The sequence below is a fragment of the Eschrichtius robustus genome, chromosome 3, assembly GCF_028021215.1.
Source record: "Eschrichtius robustus isolate mEscRob2 chromosome 3, mEscRob2.pri, whole genome shotgun sequence".
NCBI lineage: Eukaryota > Metazoa > Chordata > Mammalia > Artiodactyla > Eschrichtiidae > Eschrichtius > Eschrichtius robustus.
In genome coordinates, this window is record NC_090826.1 from 188,122,230 (window position 1) to 188,139,794 (window position 17,565).

At 58.5% G+C, this 17,565-nt stretch overlaps 1 protein-coding gene across 1 annotated transcript in view; it reads left to right on the forward strand.

Moving 5' to 3' along the window:
- The window catches only part of PKP1 (plakophilin 1), a 39,620-nt gene that overhangs the window by 11,608 nt on the left and 10,447 nt on the right, over window positions 1-17,565 (forward strand). Inside the window, exons 3-4 of the mRNA XM_068538582.1 lie at window positions 14,320-14,711; window positions 17,344-17,488. Of these exons, the coding sequence (XP_068394683.1) occupies window positions 14,320-14,711; window positions 17,344-17,488 (537 nt within the window). The remainder of the gene's footprint in view (window positions 1-14,319; window positions 14,712-17,343; window positions 17,489-17,565) is intronic.

The following is a 17,565-nucleotide window of genomic DNA, read 5'->3' on the forward strand; positions in this document are numbered from 1 at the left end:
GAACAGGGCACGCGGACCCTCCTTGGAGGAGCCTCCATCCGCCCTGGGAGGACCGCAGACAAATCGAATGCAGGTGTCGGTTGCTAAGCTGGAGGAGTCCAGCTGTGCTGCCATTGCCGGAAGTGTTTCTGGAACCTCTAAAAAAACTTTTTTTTATAAAATATAATTGTTGTTAGTGCCCTTTTAGGGGCCATCTAAGAAAACCAGCCCCATTTCTGTGTTGTCAGGACCTGTGTTTGAGCAGAAATGATATTAAGCCCTCTGAGAGCCTCACTCCTCAGATTTGTCTTCAGTTTCAAATATCAAATCAACTTCAGATAACAAAGACGGGTCACCACTGACTGTATATTTTATTTAAATATGCAAAGGATCTGTGGGCACTTCCAGAAAGAAAGTTCTAGAAACGTTTAGAAAGCAGTGGTGTTACCTTATGATTTTACCTTATATTCTATATCAGCAATAGTCTTCTAATTTAAAAAAACAGATTTTATATATGTATATATGTATCTCACCATACTATTTATAATCTATGATCACTCATATCACAAGATAAGAAAATTGAATATAGAGGGTCTTGTAATAGAATGAAACAAAGTTAGTCTGACACACAAAAAGCATCAAGGGGCTTAAGGAAAAGAAGAACTGGTCCCGAGAAAGTCGTTGGCCAGTCGTTCTCTGTTCCCTTCTGGCCGCTCCAGCCTCCTGGTCCTCGGAGACCGTATCTGCTGGTCAGCACCACTGGGGCCCAGAGGCCCAGGCAGGAGCAGATGAGCTGGGGCAAAGGGTGAGGCACATCCAGCCCTGTTTCTCAGATGAGCAGACTCTGCCAGTTCTCAGAACCAGACTCGGGGACTATTAGAGACCAACAAGGTTGGCATTTCATAGTTGAGGACACTCAGGCCCAGCAAGGACAAGGGTCACACGGCTGGTTAATGGGAGAGCAGACGAGACCCCCGGCCTCCTAACTCCTAACCTGATGGAGTTTCCTTTCATCGCTCCAGACATTTGCACTCTTTTGTTGGTCATTTTATGGGGTGTTTTTTGGTGGTTTGTTTTTTGTTTTTTTTTTTGCAATCTCAATATTTTAACACTATAGCATGTTCTGGGGACTTGGAACAGACGCGTGAGTTCAGATCCCTTCATTTCCTCCCTTCCGTCCCCCAGCCAAGCTTACTCTTTCCTTGAGGAGTCAGCCTCACACGAAAGATGCAGGGCAGTGGCCCCTTTTGCCTTCCGAGACTCAAGCTGGAGCCACTCAGCTGTGGGGGTCAGGGTGGGCCACCAAGTAAAACATAAAGAAATGCAATCTTTGCGACACACTTATCCGACAATGTTATTTGTTGTTTACCTGATATTCAAATTTAACTGGGTGTCCTGCATTTTTATTTGCTGGATCTGGCGTCCCCAGGTCACCGTGTATTTACACTCATTCCCTGTAATCAAAACAAGACTCCCTAAGCGCCCCTCTCCTAGGCTGGGGACCCAGGCAGAATTACTTTAGGGGAGCAAAGGGAGGCTGACAGCCCCCCTGAGGCCCTCGTACGGCACTTTGAACACGTCCCCTGGGTCGGCTGACAGCAGGTTGAGGGAGGAGGGAGCAGGAAGCACTGAAGGCACAGCCCTTCTGTTCCAAAGCTGAACACGGGCTTCTGTCACGTGGGTTTGTCCTGGGTGAAGTTGCGGCAAGTGGACAGTTTAGCTTCCAGGGGAGGTTCTAGATTAAGAGGAAGGTCTCCTTTTCTACCGCCTCCAGCCCCGAATGGTTTTCCTATTTACAAATCAAGAAGCACATCTAGAGCGCTTACGTCCCTCTGGGCGTCACATGGAGTGAAATGTGCTTTGGTTATGGACGGGCCCAGAGCATCCTGCCGGGAGTCGATCCCATGCGTGCAGCAACTGCCAGGCGGTCTGGGCCAGGGTATCCCATGGGGGCATTGTGCTGAATCCCTCCGTCGTGCTCAGTTACACCAGCCCAGCACTCGGGGCGGGGGCAGGCCAAGACTCCCCAGGAGAATGGCCAGAGGAAATTCTGCCTTCATCCTGGTCACTGACCCTATTTCTCTACTTTAATCCAGGGTTCAGGGAATTCCCTTGTGGTCCAGGGGTTAGGACCCCGAGCTGCCACTGCAGGGGGCACGGGTTCAATCCCTAGTCGGGGAACTAAGATCCCGCATGCCGCACGGGGAGGCCAAAAAAAAAAATTATTAAAAAAAAAATCCAGGATTCGCTAGCAAATCTTCCTCCCGGCCTCTTCTCAGCTGTAGTTGCTTAACTGATGTGTCAGTATTTGATGATCCCATCACGACAGGGTCTCCTGGACCACGTGCTGGGGACCCTCTCCCTGAAGGGGACTGGTCCTGCCCACCCCAGACCCAGAGACTCCTGGGTGGCCCTCTTCTGTAGATGAGAGGGCTGAGGCTGTGCACAGCCCCGTGGGGCATGGGAGCCCAGGCTCTGGTGAGCCACGTGTGTGCAGGGTCTGCAGGCGGCAGGGCCCAAGGCCAAGGGGCTGCTGAAGAGAAAATGGCAGGACTCTCGCCCTTGAAGCAGAGAAAGGTCCCAATAAACACAGACCCCTCCCATGGCAGGTGGTGTGGAGGGACCAGCCCTGGGCCCTCAGCTAGCTGGATGACCCTCGGCAAATTCTTAACCTCAGCTGCTTGCCCATCTCTGAAATAGGTGAGAATTCCTATCTCAAAGGGTAGTCGGGGCTGCAGATAGGACACACCCGATCGATCGGGTAGGAGGCCTGGATTCTGGTCTCAGCTTGGCTGCTGCAAGCGGAGGGAAGGACCTGGGGGGGTCTTCACCTCCTGAGACCTTTTCTCACCCACGGAGCAAGGCTGTTGGACTAGACCTAGCCAAGGACTCCCTCAGCCCCGACTTTTCAGGGTTCTGTGTGGCTTGAGAGCTTCCTCTGGACAGCTGCGGGACCCACAGCCTGGGCCTCACGGTGGTCTCCGGGGCAGACCGCCCCCGCTGGCCTGCAGGTGGGTGAGGGCTTCTGTATGACCTCCCCGCTTTCATCTGGGCACCTCCAGGCACCTGGGGAACGGCAGGTAATTAACCCTTGCAGCAGGATGGAGAGCTGGTAGGCCCTCATTTCCTTTAGCTTTACAGAGGGGAGGCGGGCCGGTAACTCCCACTGCTTAAAAACCCCGCCCCGCCTCCTGCCCTGCTCCCCTCTCTCATCTGGGTTCTCTGGCGGTGCCTGCCGGGCCTGGTCTGTTTGGAAAGTCTGAGGAGAGAAGGATGGAGGGGATGCAAGCTCCTGCCCCACGCGGACACGGTTCCTGCCCCAGGAGGGAGTGATCGTCGTGCTTGCCAGCCCGGCGTCCCCCTGCCAGCAGTGACTCACCCCCACCCAGCCCCGTGGGCCCCAGGCTCTCCCCCAACGAGGATGATGCTGCCGGGGGGACAGAATTTGTCCGACGGAGGAGGAGGCGAGCGAGCGGGTCCCCGGGCCGGCCCACCGCCCCGCGCCCGGGCTCCCCTCCCTGTAGGAGCAGCGCCTCGCTGGGCATCGCTGAGGCTGGAGACATCCCCTCTGTTCAAACTCAGACGCCCATGTCGGGGTGTCCCTTGGGGTGTCCCTTGGCGTGGCTGTGTGCATGGGGGGGCCCTGCTTTCTGTGCCGGACGATCCTGCTGCCCCCGGGCCGGAGCCTCCTTCTGGGCTGATTCTCACCGAGGGCTGACCCAGCCTCTCGGAGAGGCTGCTCTTCCTGGCTCAGGTTTGCGGGGGCAGGGACTCTTTAGGGGCCAGTGGTGAGGTGGAGGAAAGGCCACTGGCCTGGGCGTGGGGCTCCCCAGCACTGCCCAGCGACCGCTGCTGGCCCTCCATCCCTGCCGGGCCCCGGCTGCACCATCAGACTGTGTCCTCGGCTCTGACGTCCTGTGTTGTGTGTCCTCCCTGGGTGGAGAGAAGTCGGCACCGTGGGCTTGTGAAGGGAGAGGACCCGGCCCGCAGATCAATGCAAGCGGAGTCCCAGGACGGGCTCCAGGCGGGGATCTGGGCTTGGGGGCTGCCCTTAGCCGACAGGAGGGGGCAGAGGGGTGCCGCCAGGCTTGGAGCCGGGACCGTAGCCCCCGGGCTGTCCTTTGTGAGTGCTCACAAGGCACAGGCATCGCTCCGAGAAGGGCAGCTCCAGAGGCCAGGCCCAGGAGAAGGCAGGATGTCACCTGTCACTGTCCCAGCTGGTGGACCCTTGTGGGGGAGGGAGGCAGGCAATTGGTCGCAATGTCCAGAGAGATATGTCCGTGAAGGGGACTCAGTGTGGCCACTGTGTGGTTGGTGGGAGCATTGGGCTTTGCCAGCCCTGGACAGTCTGCAGGGGCCCCTCCCAGATGAGGCTCAGGGAGGAGTTCCCCCTCCTCTGAGAGAGGACCAAGCCTGGTTTTACATCTTCCTTTGGCTTTAATCCACCTGTCACTTCCCGTCAGCGTCTTTCCCCAAGAAGGAGGCTCCCCCGTGATCTGCCTTTGTTCTCACCTTCCTTCTCACACACGAGTCACAGTAGAGCTGCTGAAACTTTAGAGGGAAGATTTGAAGAATCAAGGACAATTGCAAACTTCTTTATTTCGCTCCAGAAGAAAATTAGTGAGTTTTAGTTTTGCCTTTTTTTTTTTTTTTTTTTAAGTCCTGACAAGAACTAATCGACTGAGCCAACAAGACTTTAAAGCCCTAACACTCTAGTTAAAAACAACTAACAGGGGACTTCCCTGGTGGTGCAGTGGTTAAGAATCCGCCTGCCAACGCAGGGGACACGGGTTCAAGCCCTGGTCCCGGGAAGATCCCCATGCCGTGGAGCAACTAAGCCCGTGCGCCACAACTACTGAGCCTGCGCTCCAGAGCTCACAAGCCACAACTACTGAGTCCATGAGCCGCAAGTACTGAAGCCTGCACGCCTAGAGCCCGTGCTCCGCAACAAGAGAAGCCACCGCAGTGAGAAGCACGCACACTGCAACAAACAGTAGCCCCCCGCTCCCGCAACTAGAGAAAGCCCGCGCGCAGCAACGAAGACCCAACGCAGCCAAAAATAAATAAATAATTAAATTTATTTAAAAGAAAACAACAACAACTAACAGACGAAACACCAGCGTGAGAGAGGGTGTGATGAAATGCTGGGGTTTGCAACACGAGCTCCTTAACCCTCTCCGGGCCTCAGTCTCCTGGTCTGTCATCGGCAGGTGGGACCAGGTGACCACCCAGCCTTCTTTCCTAGCACCAGCCCTGGTCCCCAGGGTCCTGGAGGTGTGGGGACGGAGCCCTGGGGTCCTGGGTTAGCAGGCAAGTGCCGGCTTTGCCAGGACCACCACCTTCATGTTTGGTGGGCTGTCAGTGGGAGGAAGTCCAATCCTCAGAACCCCTTGAATTATGGAGCGGTTTGAACGTATACAAGGTAATCCTGTTTCCACTTCCCAACCTGATCCTTCCACCTTTGTGAGATCTGGACGGGTGAACTGGTTGCTGTCATTCCGATTTTATTAGCAGGGAAGTCAGGCTACGGAGAAGTGCAGGGGCTGGCCCGGGAGGTACCTCACAGGTAGACTGGGCAGAACTGGGTCCAGAGCCCGGTCAGCTCTGCGTGGGGTGTCGGGGGCACGAGGAGGAGGAGGAAGGGTCAGGATCTTGTCTCCTGCCCGAAGGGCGAGTGGCAAGGGCTCCAGAGCCGGGAGGGAGGAGGGGGCCTTGAAGGAGGCCGCCAAAACAAAGCCCTGGGCAGGTCGTCCAGTGCCTGTTTTCTGGTTGCAACTGCCTTTTGTCACCAGGCTCCGGTGACAAATGCAGCAGCCTTTCCCGGGTAGGTGGATGAGGACCTCACCCCTCCCTAGGGTGGGGCTCAGCCTCCTCCCCCAGGGCCCGACCCTGGCATGCCTCTACCAAGGACTTCCAGCTGCAGGAGAGCAAAACGTAGCTGAAAACGAAAATCCAATAGGGGTGGGGGTGGGCGGGGGTGGGGGGAGGAGGTGGAGACACAGCTGGGGAGGGATGCAGCTTTGGGGGCTCTAGCAGGAAGCACCCCCCACACACACTTGCACAAGGGCGTGGCCCGGAGTCGGGTGAAGGCAGCCTCCTGGGTTTGTTCCGAAGCTCTGAGCTAGGCTGGGGAGAAGGGCGAGTGTGACTCGAGTGGGGCTGAATCGACACTGAAAGTCAGAAGCCTTACAGGGCTGGCTCTAGTTGGGGAAACGGAGAGGCTCAGAGAGGTGAGGTGACTGCCCAAGGCTGCACAGCCACTCAGGGAAGAACCAGGACTAGAGCCTGACCTCTGGTGCCCCTGCCCGGTGCTCCTGGTCACACTGTCACAGGAGGGGACCCTGGCCACTGTAGGCAGCAGAGTTTCATCTGATCTCTGCTGTCAGAGTTTTTAGAAAATCATCACACCAACTATTATTTACTTATTTTTAATAAACTTCCTTTTAAATTTCCGTGCATTCATTTTGAAAAGAAACTTTTATCAGTAACTTGAGAGAAAAAAAAAAGTATCCTTTGCCATAAAAGAAGGCTTAACCATAATTTAGAATCAATAATAATAAGTAGAATGAAAACAAATCATTGTTTAATTCCAAATGGGTAAGGCTTTTTTTCTTTCTGCTCAGAAAGGGAGGTTGGCAAATGTTAAAGACACATCCTGGCACCAACCTGGACCTTCTCCTCATGGTAATCAAAGTGAAAAAGAAAGAGTTTTCTATGAGCCTCAGTGCTAGTTATTGGCTGTGCCCTTAAATGCCTTAAAGTCACCTCACGACTGCCGGTGGAGCCTGGCCCACACTTGGGGGGATTCCGGGTCATAAGCTCATCATGCAGGATAATTTTCCCAAAGCTGGTCCAGCGGGTCAGGTAGAGCCGAGGGTCAAGGAGAAAGGTGACCAGGTGATGCCCCCTCCCCTCACCAGTGACTGCCCTGTGCCCAGCTGAAGGCCTTTTTGAATGGAGCATTTAGATATTTTCTTTTCCTTCTTCTTTTTTTAATATTTATTTATTTAGGCCGCGCCAGGTCTTAGTGGTGGCATGCGGGATCTTCGTTGCGACATGTTTTTTGGTTTTCTTTGTTAGTTGTGGCGTGCAAACTCTTAGTTGCAGCATGCATGTGGGATCTAGTTCCCCAACCAGGGATGGAACCCGGGCCCCCTGCATTGGGAGCGCAGAGTCTTACCCACTGGACCACCAGGGAAATCCCTTGAATGGAGCATTTAAAGATGAGGTTTCTGGCCAAGGTCTGTGGCCCTCTGTACTAACCCAGGGCCCGCCGGGCACCAAGCCCCGCAGGATCAATTGCTCCTGGAGAGGGTCGGCAGGAGACCCCAGGCTCTCCCGATCTCCCCGCAGCCCTAAGCAGCTCTGGGAGGCCCACAGAGCTGGGGGAAGGGCGAGGTGCCATGGGAAGAGGCCTGGAGGGAGCTGGGGGGCTCGGGGCAGGCCCTTCTCCTCCCTCTGACTGCCCCCGAGGCTGGGAGGGAAGTGGCTCAGCTTCTAGAGACCCAAGAAGCTCAGTAAGACTCGGCTAATTGCAGGAGACTCCAGGCTCGGCCTCAGTCAGCAGTCTTGAAGTGATGTCCTGATTTCTCAGGGCAGCTTGTGTGCACCAGGAGCAAGCATGGGTGCAGGGCATGGGGGCCCGCACTCACTCCTCCGTGCCCTCCCTCTCGAGACCCCCCCGGCCAGCCCTGCTGCGATCACAGGCTGCCTCGCCCCGTAGGCGTCTCTTGGAACAGAGGGCCTTCCAGCCGGGCTCTGTGGGCAGTAGAGCCTTACCGCGTGTCACACAGCCGGTCAGCTGCACTCTTCTTAAGCGTTTGCCACCATCGGCCAAAGCAGAGGAGCAGGCCTCTCTTGTGTCTGGGGCCCTGGGGAGGGGTTTCTAGGTGATGGCCAGCGAGTAGCCCGAGGTGGTGGTGAAGCCATTTAGACTTCACTCATGTCACCAGACTCTGGTGGCCAAGCGGCTGGAGGACGAACACCAGGAAGGTCGGAGGCCTGAGTCCTGGTTCAGGGTCTACCCCGTCTTAGCCTCATGGCCTTGGCCCAGCCTCAAGTTGTCCGAGCTTAAGAGGTGCTCTCAGAGAGAATACAGGTGCCGCTGCCTGTCCTGGCCCCTGCTCGGCCAGGCGGGAGGCGGAGGCTGTGAGGTTCCAGCGGGAGGATGAATGGGAGGGCGCTTCACCACCTGTGAAGTACCAGGCCTGCTATGCGGTTCTCAGGATAAGCTCAAGGCACTTGCAGGGACCTACCCGCCTGAGTCGACCCCCAGCCAAGTGATGTGTGTCCCACACAGGCAGGTGTGCACGTGGAGTGTGTGTGTGTGTGTGTGTGTGTGTGTGCACGTGCACACAGGCTCGTCTTCCAGTCGGGGCTCTGTCACCAAGCCCTGGAGGGTCCGGCCAATCGTCCCTTCCTTCCTGTGAAATTCCTGGCTGTCTCCTCAGTGGGAGTGGTTTTTTCACCAAGGAGTCTCCAAGGAGCTCTTTTTTGGCCAAGGAAGAATCTGCCCCTCAGGATGTTGCCGTCTTGTAGCGTCTGGCCCTCCTCTTACGGCTGGCAAGCGCCTCCTGGCTCAGGGCTCGGGTGGCAGTTCAGGGGCACCCCCAGTCTCCCTGCACAAGGTGGGGTGCCTGGGCCAGTGGGATCTCCCTGACGCTCAGGTGTGCTGTCTCAGGAAGCTGGCACTTCCTCGAGGTTCAGGAGTTCTTTCACGTGGGAACCTTGGAGGGGCCCTCACTTTTCCCTCCCCAGGATGAACCATCACGGGGAAGAAGGGGTCGGCCTCTGGGTTCAAAAGTGACCACAGAACACGGGGCTCCTGGGGGGCAGAAGGACCGTGCCTCGGACAGTTCTGAGCCCATGAGAGAGGTGGCCGAGGTGCAGGGATCCTTTGCCTCTTGGGACTGTTGAGAGCTGCCTCTGAAAGGCAGACACCTGCCAGGGGGTACTTCCCAAAGTGAAGCCTGAGGTTTCCACGTACAAAACCTGAGGTCCTTGTTCCCCAAACCCATCCTGGCGGGTCAGGAGCTGAGAAGAGCCCACGTCTCAGGTGTGCAGGGGGAGAGGTCCAAGAACAGAGTTTCAGAAAATAGTTTCTCCCACAGTTCAGTGATGAAACAGGGAGCAGGATGTGAAGGCAGAGCTGGATGCTAGAGCTGTGTGCTGGGTGCTGGAGCTGGGAGTGGGGTCCTAGAGCTGGGTGCTGGAGCTGGGAGCTGGAGCTGGGTGCTGGAGCTGGGAGCTGGGTCCTGGAGCTGGGTGCTGGGTGCTGGAACTGGCACCGTTGTTTTTTCAGACATCACATGTCATGGAGGCCAGCTCTCGGCAAGGTGCTGGGGCACACAAACGCACTTTGTCCGTCCCCCCGCCCCCTCGCCCTGTCGCCAGGAGCAGCAGGGGCCACAGTGGGCCTGACCCTTGCCCCCGGCCTGAGAGGCAGACTTGGAGCCTGGAGGGCAGGTGGCTTCTCTCCCCAGAGTTGTGACCTCTGTCCCTGGAGAGGGCAGCACCTCCGTGAAAGACCCACAGGCTACAGTCTGGAGCGTCATAGGTTCTTTTCTACTTGGGCTTCATGGTCCAGATACTTCAGAAAACTTTTCTGAATTACGCACGACAGTTCTTACTCCTGCCCTGGTCACTGGGAGTTCAGTCCTGCCCTTACAAAGTTATGAGGGACACGCCCGTGTTAACCAGCTCTCTGGTGAAATCTCTACTCTCAGAATGAACATCAAAACTTTCTTCTTTTTCACATTAAAAACATTCAGGTGATAAAAGACGCCCAGCCCCCGGCATTGAATTTCAGTTTCAGATTTCTGTGGTGCCTCCCGTGAGCCTGGGAGCCGGGCCTCCATCAGTGTGGTCCAGTTCGCAAGCCGGGGTCCCCCCGAGTGGGCACTGCTGGTCACTGGGTGCGGGTGACGGACTCTCGGGGGCAGCTCCTCCCGCCCTGAGGGACTGCCTGGCCGGGGTACCCACATAGCCTCCTCCGGGCCCACATGGCAGGGCCTCCGAGCCGAGGGGCTGCTCCGTCTGTCCTCCACGCTCCGCTCGAAGCCGCGTGCCAGGGAAGGAGGGGAGGGCCGGCCCAGGGCGGGACCCCTGCTCCTAGCCAGAGAGGGAGCAGTGCCCGGGGGTGGGGGCAGGGACCGGCACTCCCCCCGGCCGAGGTCCCACCTTTGGTGACTCAGGCCGGTGGTTCCCACGCTGATGCAAACTGCCAAGTAAGCAGCACCCCATCCCCGGGGGACCTCCTCACACCCTGGGTCCTAAGTTTCCCCCCCGGGAGCCCTTGCTGGGAGGGGACCTGTGCCCTCCAGACCCCCCCAGGCCACCACGCAGCGTGGGAAGGCCCCCTGCTGCCTGTGAGCGGCTGCGGTGCCATCCCGACCGCACTCCCAGGAGGAGGGAGGCTTGCTGTCCGCTTGCTGCCCGGGGGGCCCGGCTGGGTGCTGAGTGGGGTGGCAGGTGCAGGGAAATGGCCGATGGGGTCTGTCCCTGAGGCGTCTCTAATCCGGGTCCTTTCTCAGGAGCCCCCTCCCTGGGCCACGAGGGCGAGGACCCCGTGAAGCGGCCCACGGGCTGGCTCTCACGGGAGGACATTGGAGGTGACTCTTCTCTGAGCGCGCCTGGGCAGGAGGGTCCGGGCGTGTCCGCCCAGAGCTGGTTTGTCCAGCCCCGCCTGCCTGGCGAAGCTTGGTTTCAGAAAGGGCTCATCAGCGGACACAGACCCTCTTTTCATCCGGGCCCGCCTGGCGCGCCCCTGGCTGCTGCAGACCGAGGGGGGCTCGCGGGGGGCCGCCCGCACTCGGTGCTTTGAGGCCCTGGGTCCCGGGCTTCTGTTGCTTTACTTTGGCCCCGTCGCCCTGTAGGACTGGCTTCCTTGCCTGCAAATGAGAGGGTTGGCCTCTGCGAGCTTGCTGACTTCAGGAGGAATGGAAAGAGAGATTACGTTGAGGGCCCAGGGCGGGGGTGAGAGCACTCAGTGGGGGGCAAAATTCCCCTTTTCCACGAAGGAAGGGGAGAGGGAGAGAAAATGGGTTATAAGACCCAGGTCACTAGCAGAGCAGGGCGGGGCTCTGGGAGGCTCCCTGGATGGTTCCAGGCGCTGAAACGTGTCTCTCTGGACACACTGCCCAGGCATCCCTGAGGCTGCCCGGCCCAGCCTGCTCTCTGGCCGAGGGGTCAGCTGTGCTCCCGGGAAATCAAGTTTCTAGCCTCTGGCGTGTTTTGATCCATGGGCCATCCCACCCGAGGCCAGAGTTTCCCAAGGAAGCATGAGATGACCAGACCACGGGGGGGTGTGTGTGTGTGTGTGTGTGTGTGTGTGTGGGGTGTGTGTGTGTGTGTGTGTGTGTGTGTGTGTGTGTGACCTTTGTAGCCACAGCAGAGGATGCTGCCGTCAGACCACTCTCTGGGCGCGGGGGTGAGCCCGGAGCCCCGGCCTGGCCGGCACCGCCCCGCGCTGCCTTGCTCCCTGGTCTAGCCCGGCGGCTGCTTGGGACCCACAAGGCAGCGTTTGGAAGCGTGTGGGGTGTTCTCACTGGTCAGAGTGGCTGTGAGGTGTTACTGGTACTTAGGGCCTGGGGGCCAGGGCACCAAACATCCCACAATGCTTGGGGCATCCTATACAGCGAAGAATTGTCTGGCCTGAAGGCCGACATAGCCCACGCGAAGAAACACCAGCCGTTTCATCATAAAGCCACCTATCTGGGCGGACCGGTCTCCTCTGCTTTTCTGAAACCCACGGAGGCTGTTGTGTGGCCGTGGGGTGAGAGCAGCCTGAGGCCTGGAAGCCAGCGTGCACCCCTTTCCCAGGCCGTCCTGGCTGCCTGGGCTCCTCCCCCTTCCTGTGCCCACGCGGCCGCTCCTTCGGCAAGACCCAGAGGCAGCCAGCCTGGCCCCGGTCTGAGCGTCAGAGGGACACTTACGTCACGCTCTGAGCTGAGCGCCTCTCAAACATCCGTGCACCGAATTCTCCCAACGGCCCTGCACGCTGGGCACAATGATGCCACTTTACCAATGAAGAAACCAAGACGCACAAGCCCAAGGCCACCCATCAGGCAGTTGACGTGGGCAGAGCTCAACCCAGGCCATCTGGCTCCTGAGTCTGTGTTCTTGGCCCCCGAGTCTCCCTCTGCTGCAGAAGTCTCAGCCCACCGAGCCCACGATGCCCCTGTCCTTTCAGGCAGATAGAAGAAAAGGGCAAAGGGCACAGGCGTCAGCTAGGCCACGGGCCGCCTGCTCTGGGAGGGCTTGTCTGCGCCTTGGAGGGGAGCCCAGGCCCCCTGTGCGCTAGGAGGGGATGGTGCCCGGCCGAGAGGAACCCTTGCTCACGCTTGTCAAAGCGACAGCAAAGGTCCTGAGGGCGGGAGAGTTGTCCACAGCTGGCTTGGCCACCGCCAGCCCGCCAGCAGGCCGTGCCACAGGAACCAGGTGGGGTGCACGATGCGGCTGTGGCTGAGCAGTGCTGCCCCACGGGGCCATTGCCTCCCCCGTACCTGCCTTCCCGCGGCACAGCCGGCACCCCGGCCCCTGTGGGCAGCGCCCCCCGACCCCTGGCCGGGGCAGGAGAGCAAGCCCTGAGCTTCGCCAGCAGGACGGCATGTGCACTGGGTTTGGGCCGGGGGAGCGTGTGGACTCTCCGGCGTCACTGTCTGGGGTGACGACCAGGACTGTCATCCCTGAGGACCGGGGGGGCCCAGCCTTCCCTCCACGGCGCCATGCCATCTTCCTCCCCCAGAGGAGGGTGGGGTGTGGCCGCCAGCCTGAGGCCTGGAGGCCTAGCTGCGTGTTTCTCGTGTGCCGTGCAGGTTGCCCACTGAGGATGGTCAGACGGCGGCCCACTCCTTTGACCTCTGCCTCTTCTTGTGCCTACCGTGCCCCACACACCAGTTCCCTTTGGAGTTGGCTGGCTTGACCCAGTTTGGGGGTGAATGCCTTGCCCGCCTGAGTGCGTAGCTGCACGCGTGGGCGGAGCTGACCAGAGCGCCTTGGCCAAGGTTGACAGTGGGTGGCTTCTGAGCGCTGGGTGTCACTGCTGACGGAAGGTGACCCACAGGTGGTCTCCTGCTGCAAAGGCTCTCCCTGCAGAGAGGAACGGGGCCCGGCCAAGGGCCGGTGGCTAGATCTGGAGTGGAGGGGAGTTCCCAGCCGCCCGACGACTCCCCTGTGTGTGGGCACTCACACACACACGCGCACACACACGCACACACACACTCACTCACGGGGTGGGGCGGGCAGGCTCTGGGCTGCTGGACTGGCCCCAGCTCATCCTGGCAAAGCTGAGTCCCAGGTCGGCACCTGTGCGGAGACATTTTCTCAGGCTGCATGTTGATTCTCTAGTCTCGGAACAAGTCAGAGCAGGCAGACCCACCGCCCGTGAGCTCCTGGGAAAGCTCCTCGGACGGCCATGCGAGGGCTTCGCTCCCACCAAGTCTCCGGCTTTGCAGGCTCTTCCCAGGGCACCAGACTCCCCAGCTGGGCTCACACAGAGCCTTGGGGGCGCCTCATTATTATAAGTTTCCTGCTGGATTGAGCCCTGCCCACCTCTCCCCTGCTGCCAGCCTGATGGCACAGCCTAGGAGGCCGCCCTGCACCCCTGCTGCAGCCCCGGGCCAGCCTCCATGGGTGCAGGAGGCCCAGGGAGCAGGATATTTTCCCCCTCTGGCCTTCGAGGGGGTCCCCCTAGAATGCCTCTTGCCATTTGCTTCTTGACTTGGCAGACAGGAGGCAAAGATGGGGAGTTTAGCAGAGAAATAACAGTGGAAAGAAGTCCTGGCCAGAGTAGGAGGAATTTCCCTGTGCTGAGTACAGGCGGCCAAGGCGATCAGGGGCTGCTGGTGTCTGGGAAGTGCACGGGGTGGCAGGGCGAGGGCCTGGGGGCTTGCGTTCAAGTCCCACTGTTGCCCTTCCCTCTATAGGAAGGCCCCTCTCCTCCCTGGGCCTTTGACTCCCCTCCTGGACCGGGCCCACTGGGACCGGATCAGTGGCTGTCTAACTTCTTTGGCTACAACCCACAATATGAAGTACATTTTACATTATAGCCCAGCCCTTTCTACCTGCACTGCACTCTGATATTTTTTATTCCAGTATCTATTATTCCATCCCATTTTTAAAAAAATGATGGTCACAGTCTGCTAAATTGATTTCATGATCGATAACGGGTCACAGCCTGCAGTTTGAAAAGTAGTCCGAGATGCTGACCAGGGTTCCCTCCACACCAGACATCCCGGGATTCTCTGACCATCGTCACGGGGGGCTATATCCCGAGGCCAGCTGGACCCAGGATCCCGGGTCAGGACCCTCGGCTGAGGCTCTCTCCCCTTCTCTGGCCAGATCTACAATGGGACCCTTAAGCAGGGGGCAGACAACAAGCGCTTCAGCTCCTACAGCCAGATGGAGAGCTGGGGCCGGCAGTACCCTCGCAGCAGCAATCCCCCCAGCGCCGGCAGCGACATCTGCTTCATGCAGAAGATCAAGGCCAGCCGCAGCGAGCCCAACCTCTACTGCGACCCCCGCGGCACCCTGCGCAAGGGCACGCTGGGCAGCAAGGGCTACAAGACCCCCCAGAACCGCTACAGCATCTACAGCACCTGCAGCGGCCAGAAGGCGGTCAAGAAGTACCCGGTGCGCCAGGCCTCCTGTATCTCCAAGCAGGACTCCGTGTACGTCCAGCCCACCTCCTGCACCAAGGACCAGTCCTTCAGCCACTCAAGGGCCAGCTCCAAGTGAGTGTCACTCGGCGGGGTGGGGCGGGGGGTGGGGGTGGTGTGGGGCATGGGAGACAGACCGTTAGCCTGGGAAGTTCTCAGCATGGAGACACTGAACAAACCTGTCGAGTGTGTGAGTTTTCAAGGGTCACGGGGAATGAACAAGGGGAGGAGAGTCGGAAGCTAGCTGGGCCAGCAGTTCTCAAAGTGTGCTCCTCTGGCCAGTAGCCCCAGCATCACGGGGGGACTTGTGAGAAACACTCCTGTCAGGCCCTCCCAGACCTCCAGCTCAGAAACCCTGGGAGGGGCCCGCGGTGTGTGCGTTACCAGCCTGCAGGAGATGGAGACCCTGCCACGGTTTGAGAATCCCTGGGCTTGGGCGTGTAAACCTCTCCCCACGTTCTGAAAGAGCAAAAGGGTGGGCCCTGGGGTCAACAACGGGAAAGAGCCGGGTCCATCTTACAGGGCAAAAGACATAAAAACTGGTAAGATCTAGTGCCAGGGGTGGGAATGCAGGAGATGGAGTGGGAGTCCTATAGAGAGCCCTGGGCATGGGGTGGCTTGGGGATGGCCACGGTGTCTCGAGGGTCTTGAGGCCTGCCCTCCAGGGCTCAGAGCCCAGTGAACCTCGGAGCTGTCCTCTGTCACCACTGAGTGGGGTCCTTTATTCATGTATTTGACATTCACTGAGCATGTGTGGTCTGTGGTCAGAGCGGGGAGACAGCCATGAAGAGAACGACAGCCCAGGGCCATCCTGCAGCTGCAGGATTAACCCCCTTCCATGGAGCCCAAGAGCCTTGCAATCTTCATCTCTAACCCTCAGAGCCCTTCCAGGCTAGAACCTGAGGAGAAACAGGCACAGAGACATTAGGTAGCTTGCCCAAGACCACACAGCCGAGGCCACACCCCTACTCACCATGCTGTCCCGATCATAAGCAGAAGCGTTATAAAGCTGGCCCTCTCCCGGCTACTCAAAGGCCGTAAGGGGTATTTAGGATGCTCCCGAGAAGGACTAAGAAGCCTCTCTCCCATGGAGACTGACCAGGGCAGCGCCTGGCCCCAGCTCATTGCCCCAAACTGGAGGCCCCAAGAGGAGAGGGTCAGGTGAGCCATGGAGGGCGTGAGCGACAGGCCATTTGGAGGTGACGTTCGACTGGCAGATTCTGGGCGGCAGTCTCTCAATGAGGATGGGGGAGACTGGGGAGCTCTGCCCCGTGGGTGATCTTTCCAGAAATGGAGTCGGGCACCTGCTACGGAAAGGCATGAGGCTGGTACACATGAGGAGTGTTTCTCCCTCTAGAAACGCCGGGAAGATTTCTAGGGGGCAGGGCTGGGTGCCAAGAAGGAGCTGTCCCCGCTGTCTTGTGGGACCCAGGACACAGGCAGCTGGGGAGGCAGCCTGTAGTCAGCACCCTGGGAGCTGGTGTGGGCCCTGGAAGAGAGGTTTCCTTTCCCTGGGAAGGCAGTGGGTCTTCAGTGGGTCACAGGCATGGTGAGGGGAAGGGACGGAGGCACCCCTGAGCCCTGATCAGGGCACAGTGCAGAGAGCAGTCTTGCTGGAGCAGACCCGCATTAGGGCTAGAGAGTGTGCAGGACACAGCAGAGCCAGACTATTGGGTTAGAACATGGTTGTTCTAGTTTTGTGGCTCAGAAAAGCTGATTATCGGCCATTTCGTGTGGTTCGACCTAACTCATGCCCTTGGATATCAGTTTAAGCAGTTTGAACTTGAACTTGCAGTATGAGAAGCTGCTGATGGGGACAACACAGTGAACCGAGTGTTCAGACTGCTCATCTGGGAAAGGGGTGTAACATTTTGGATGGGAGTGCTTGGAGAAGACACCAGTTGCGGGGGTCTCACTGTAGTCCCAGTGAGAGTGACCATGGTCAGAAGGAAGGCAGTGGCCATGAGGATGGAAGAAGGAGTAGGTGTGGGAATTTTTGTGTTAGAAGAATTAGCTAGACTTAGAAATGAAGGGAGGAGAGAGAGATGGATGCATGGATGGGTGGGTGGGTAGGTGGATGGATGGATGGATGAATGGATGGAGAGAAGATGGGTGGATGATGGATGGATGGAGGGAGGGAAGATGGATGGATGGATGATGGAGGGATGGAGGGAAGGAAGATGGATGGATGGATGGAGGGATGGGTAGATGCATAGATAAATGGTTAACGGATGGATGGAGAGAAGATGGATAAATGGATAGATGGATGGATAAATGGATGTGTGGATGGAGGGAAGATGGATGGATGATGGATGGATGGAGGGAGGGAGGGAAGATGTATGGATGGATAGATAGATGGATGGATGGAGGGAGGGAGGGAGGGAGGGATAATGGCAGGACATGGATAGATGGACAGGCCCCCAGCCATTCTCTTCCATTTTCCCAGTACCAGGCACAGACATGAGAGATGGCAGAGTGGGTGGAGAGCTTCCCCTCAGGAATAGGGTGGAGGTAACTTGCTGCTTGGACATGAACCCATGGCAGGGCCTCGTCCCAGCAAGTGTTTGCGGTGGGGTGAGCCTTCCCCCTCCTCTGGAGGATCTGCCCACAGCGGGGCCTGGGGCTGCCTCATTCTGGCTCTCGGGCGCGCAAGGGGGATTCCAAGCCCCCGTAACCCTCCCACACCCCACACTGCCCGTCCCCACAGGATCTGCAGCGAGGACATTGAGTGCAGCGGGCTGACCATCCCCAGGGCCGTGCAGTACCTGAGCTACCAGGACGAGAAGTGCCAGGCCATCGGGGCCTATTACATCCAGCACACCTGCTTCCAGAATGAGCCTGCCAAGCAGCAGGTGAGTGGCCTGGGCGGGGCCTGGGCGGGGCCTGGGCGGGGCAGCCTGACCCTGCACTTGAGCTGGTGGGGGCATTT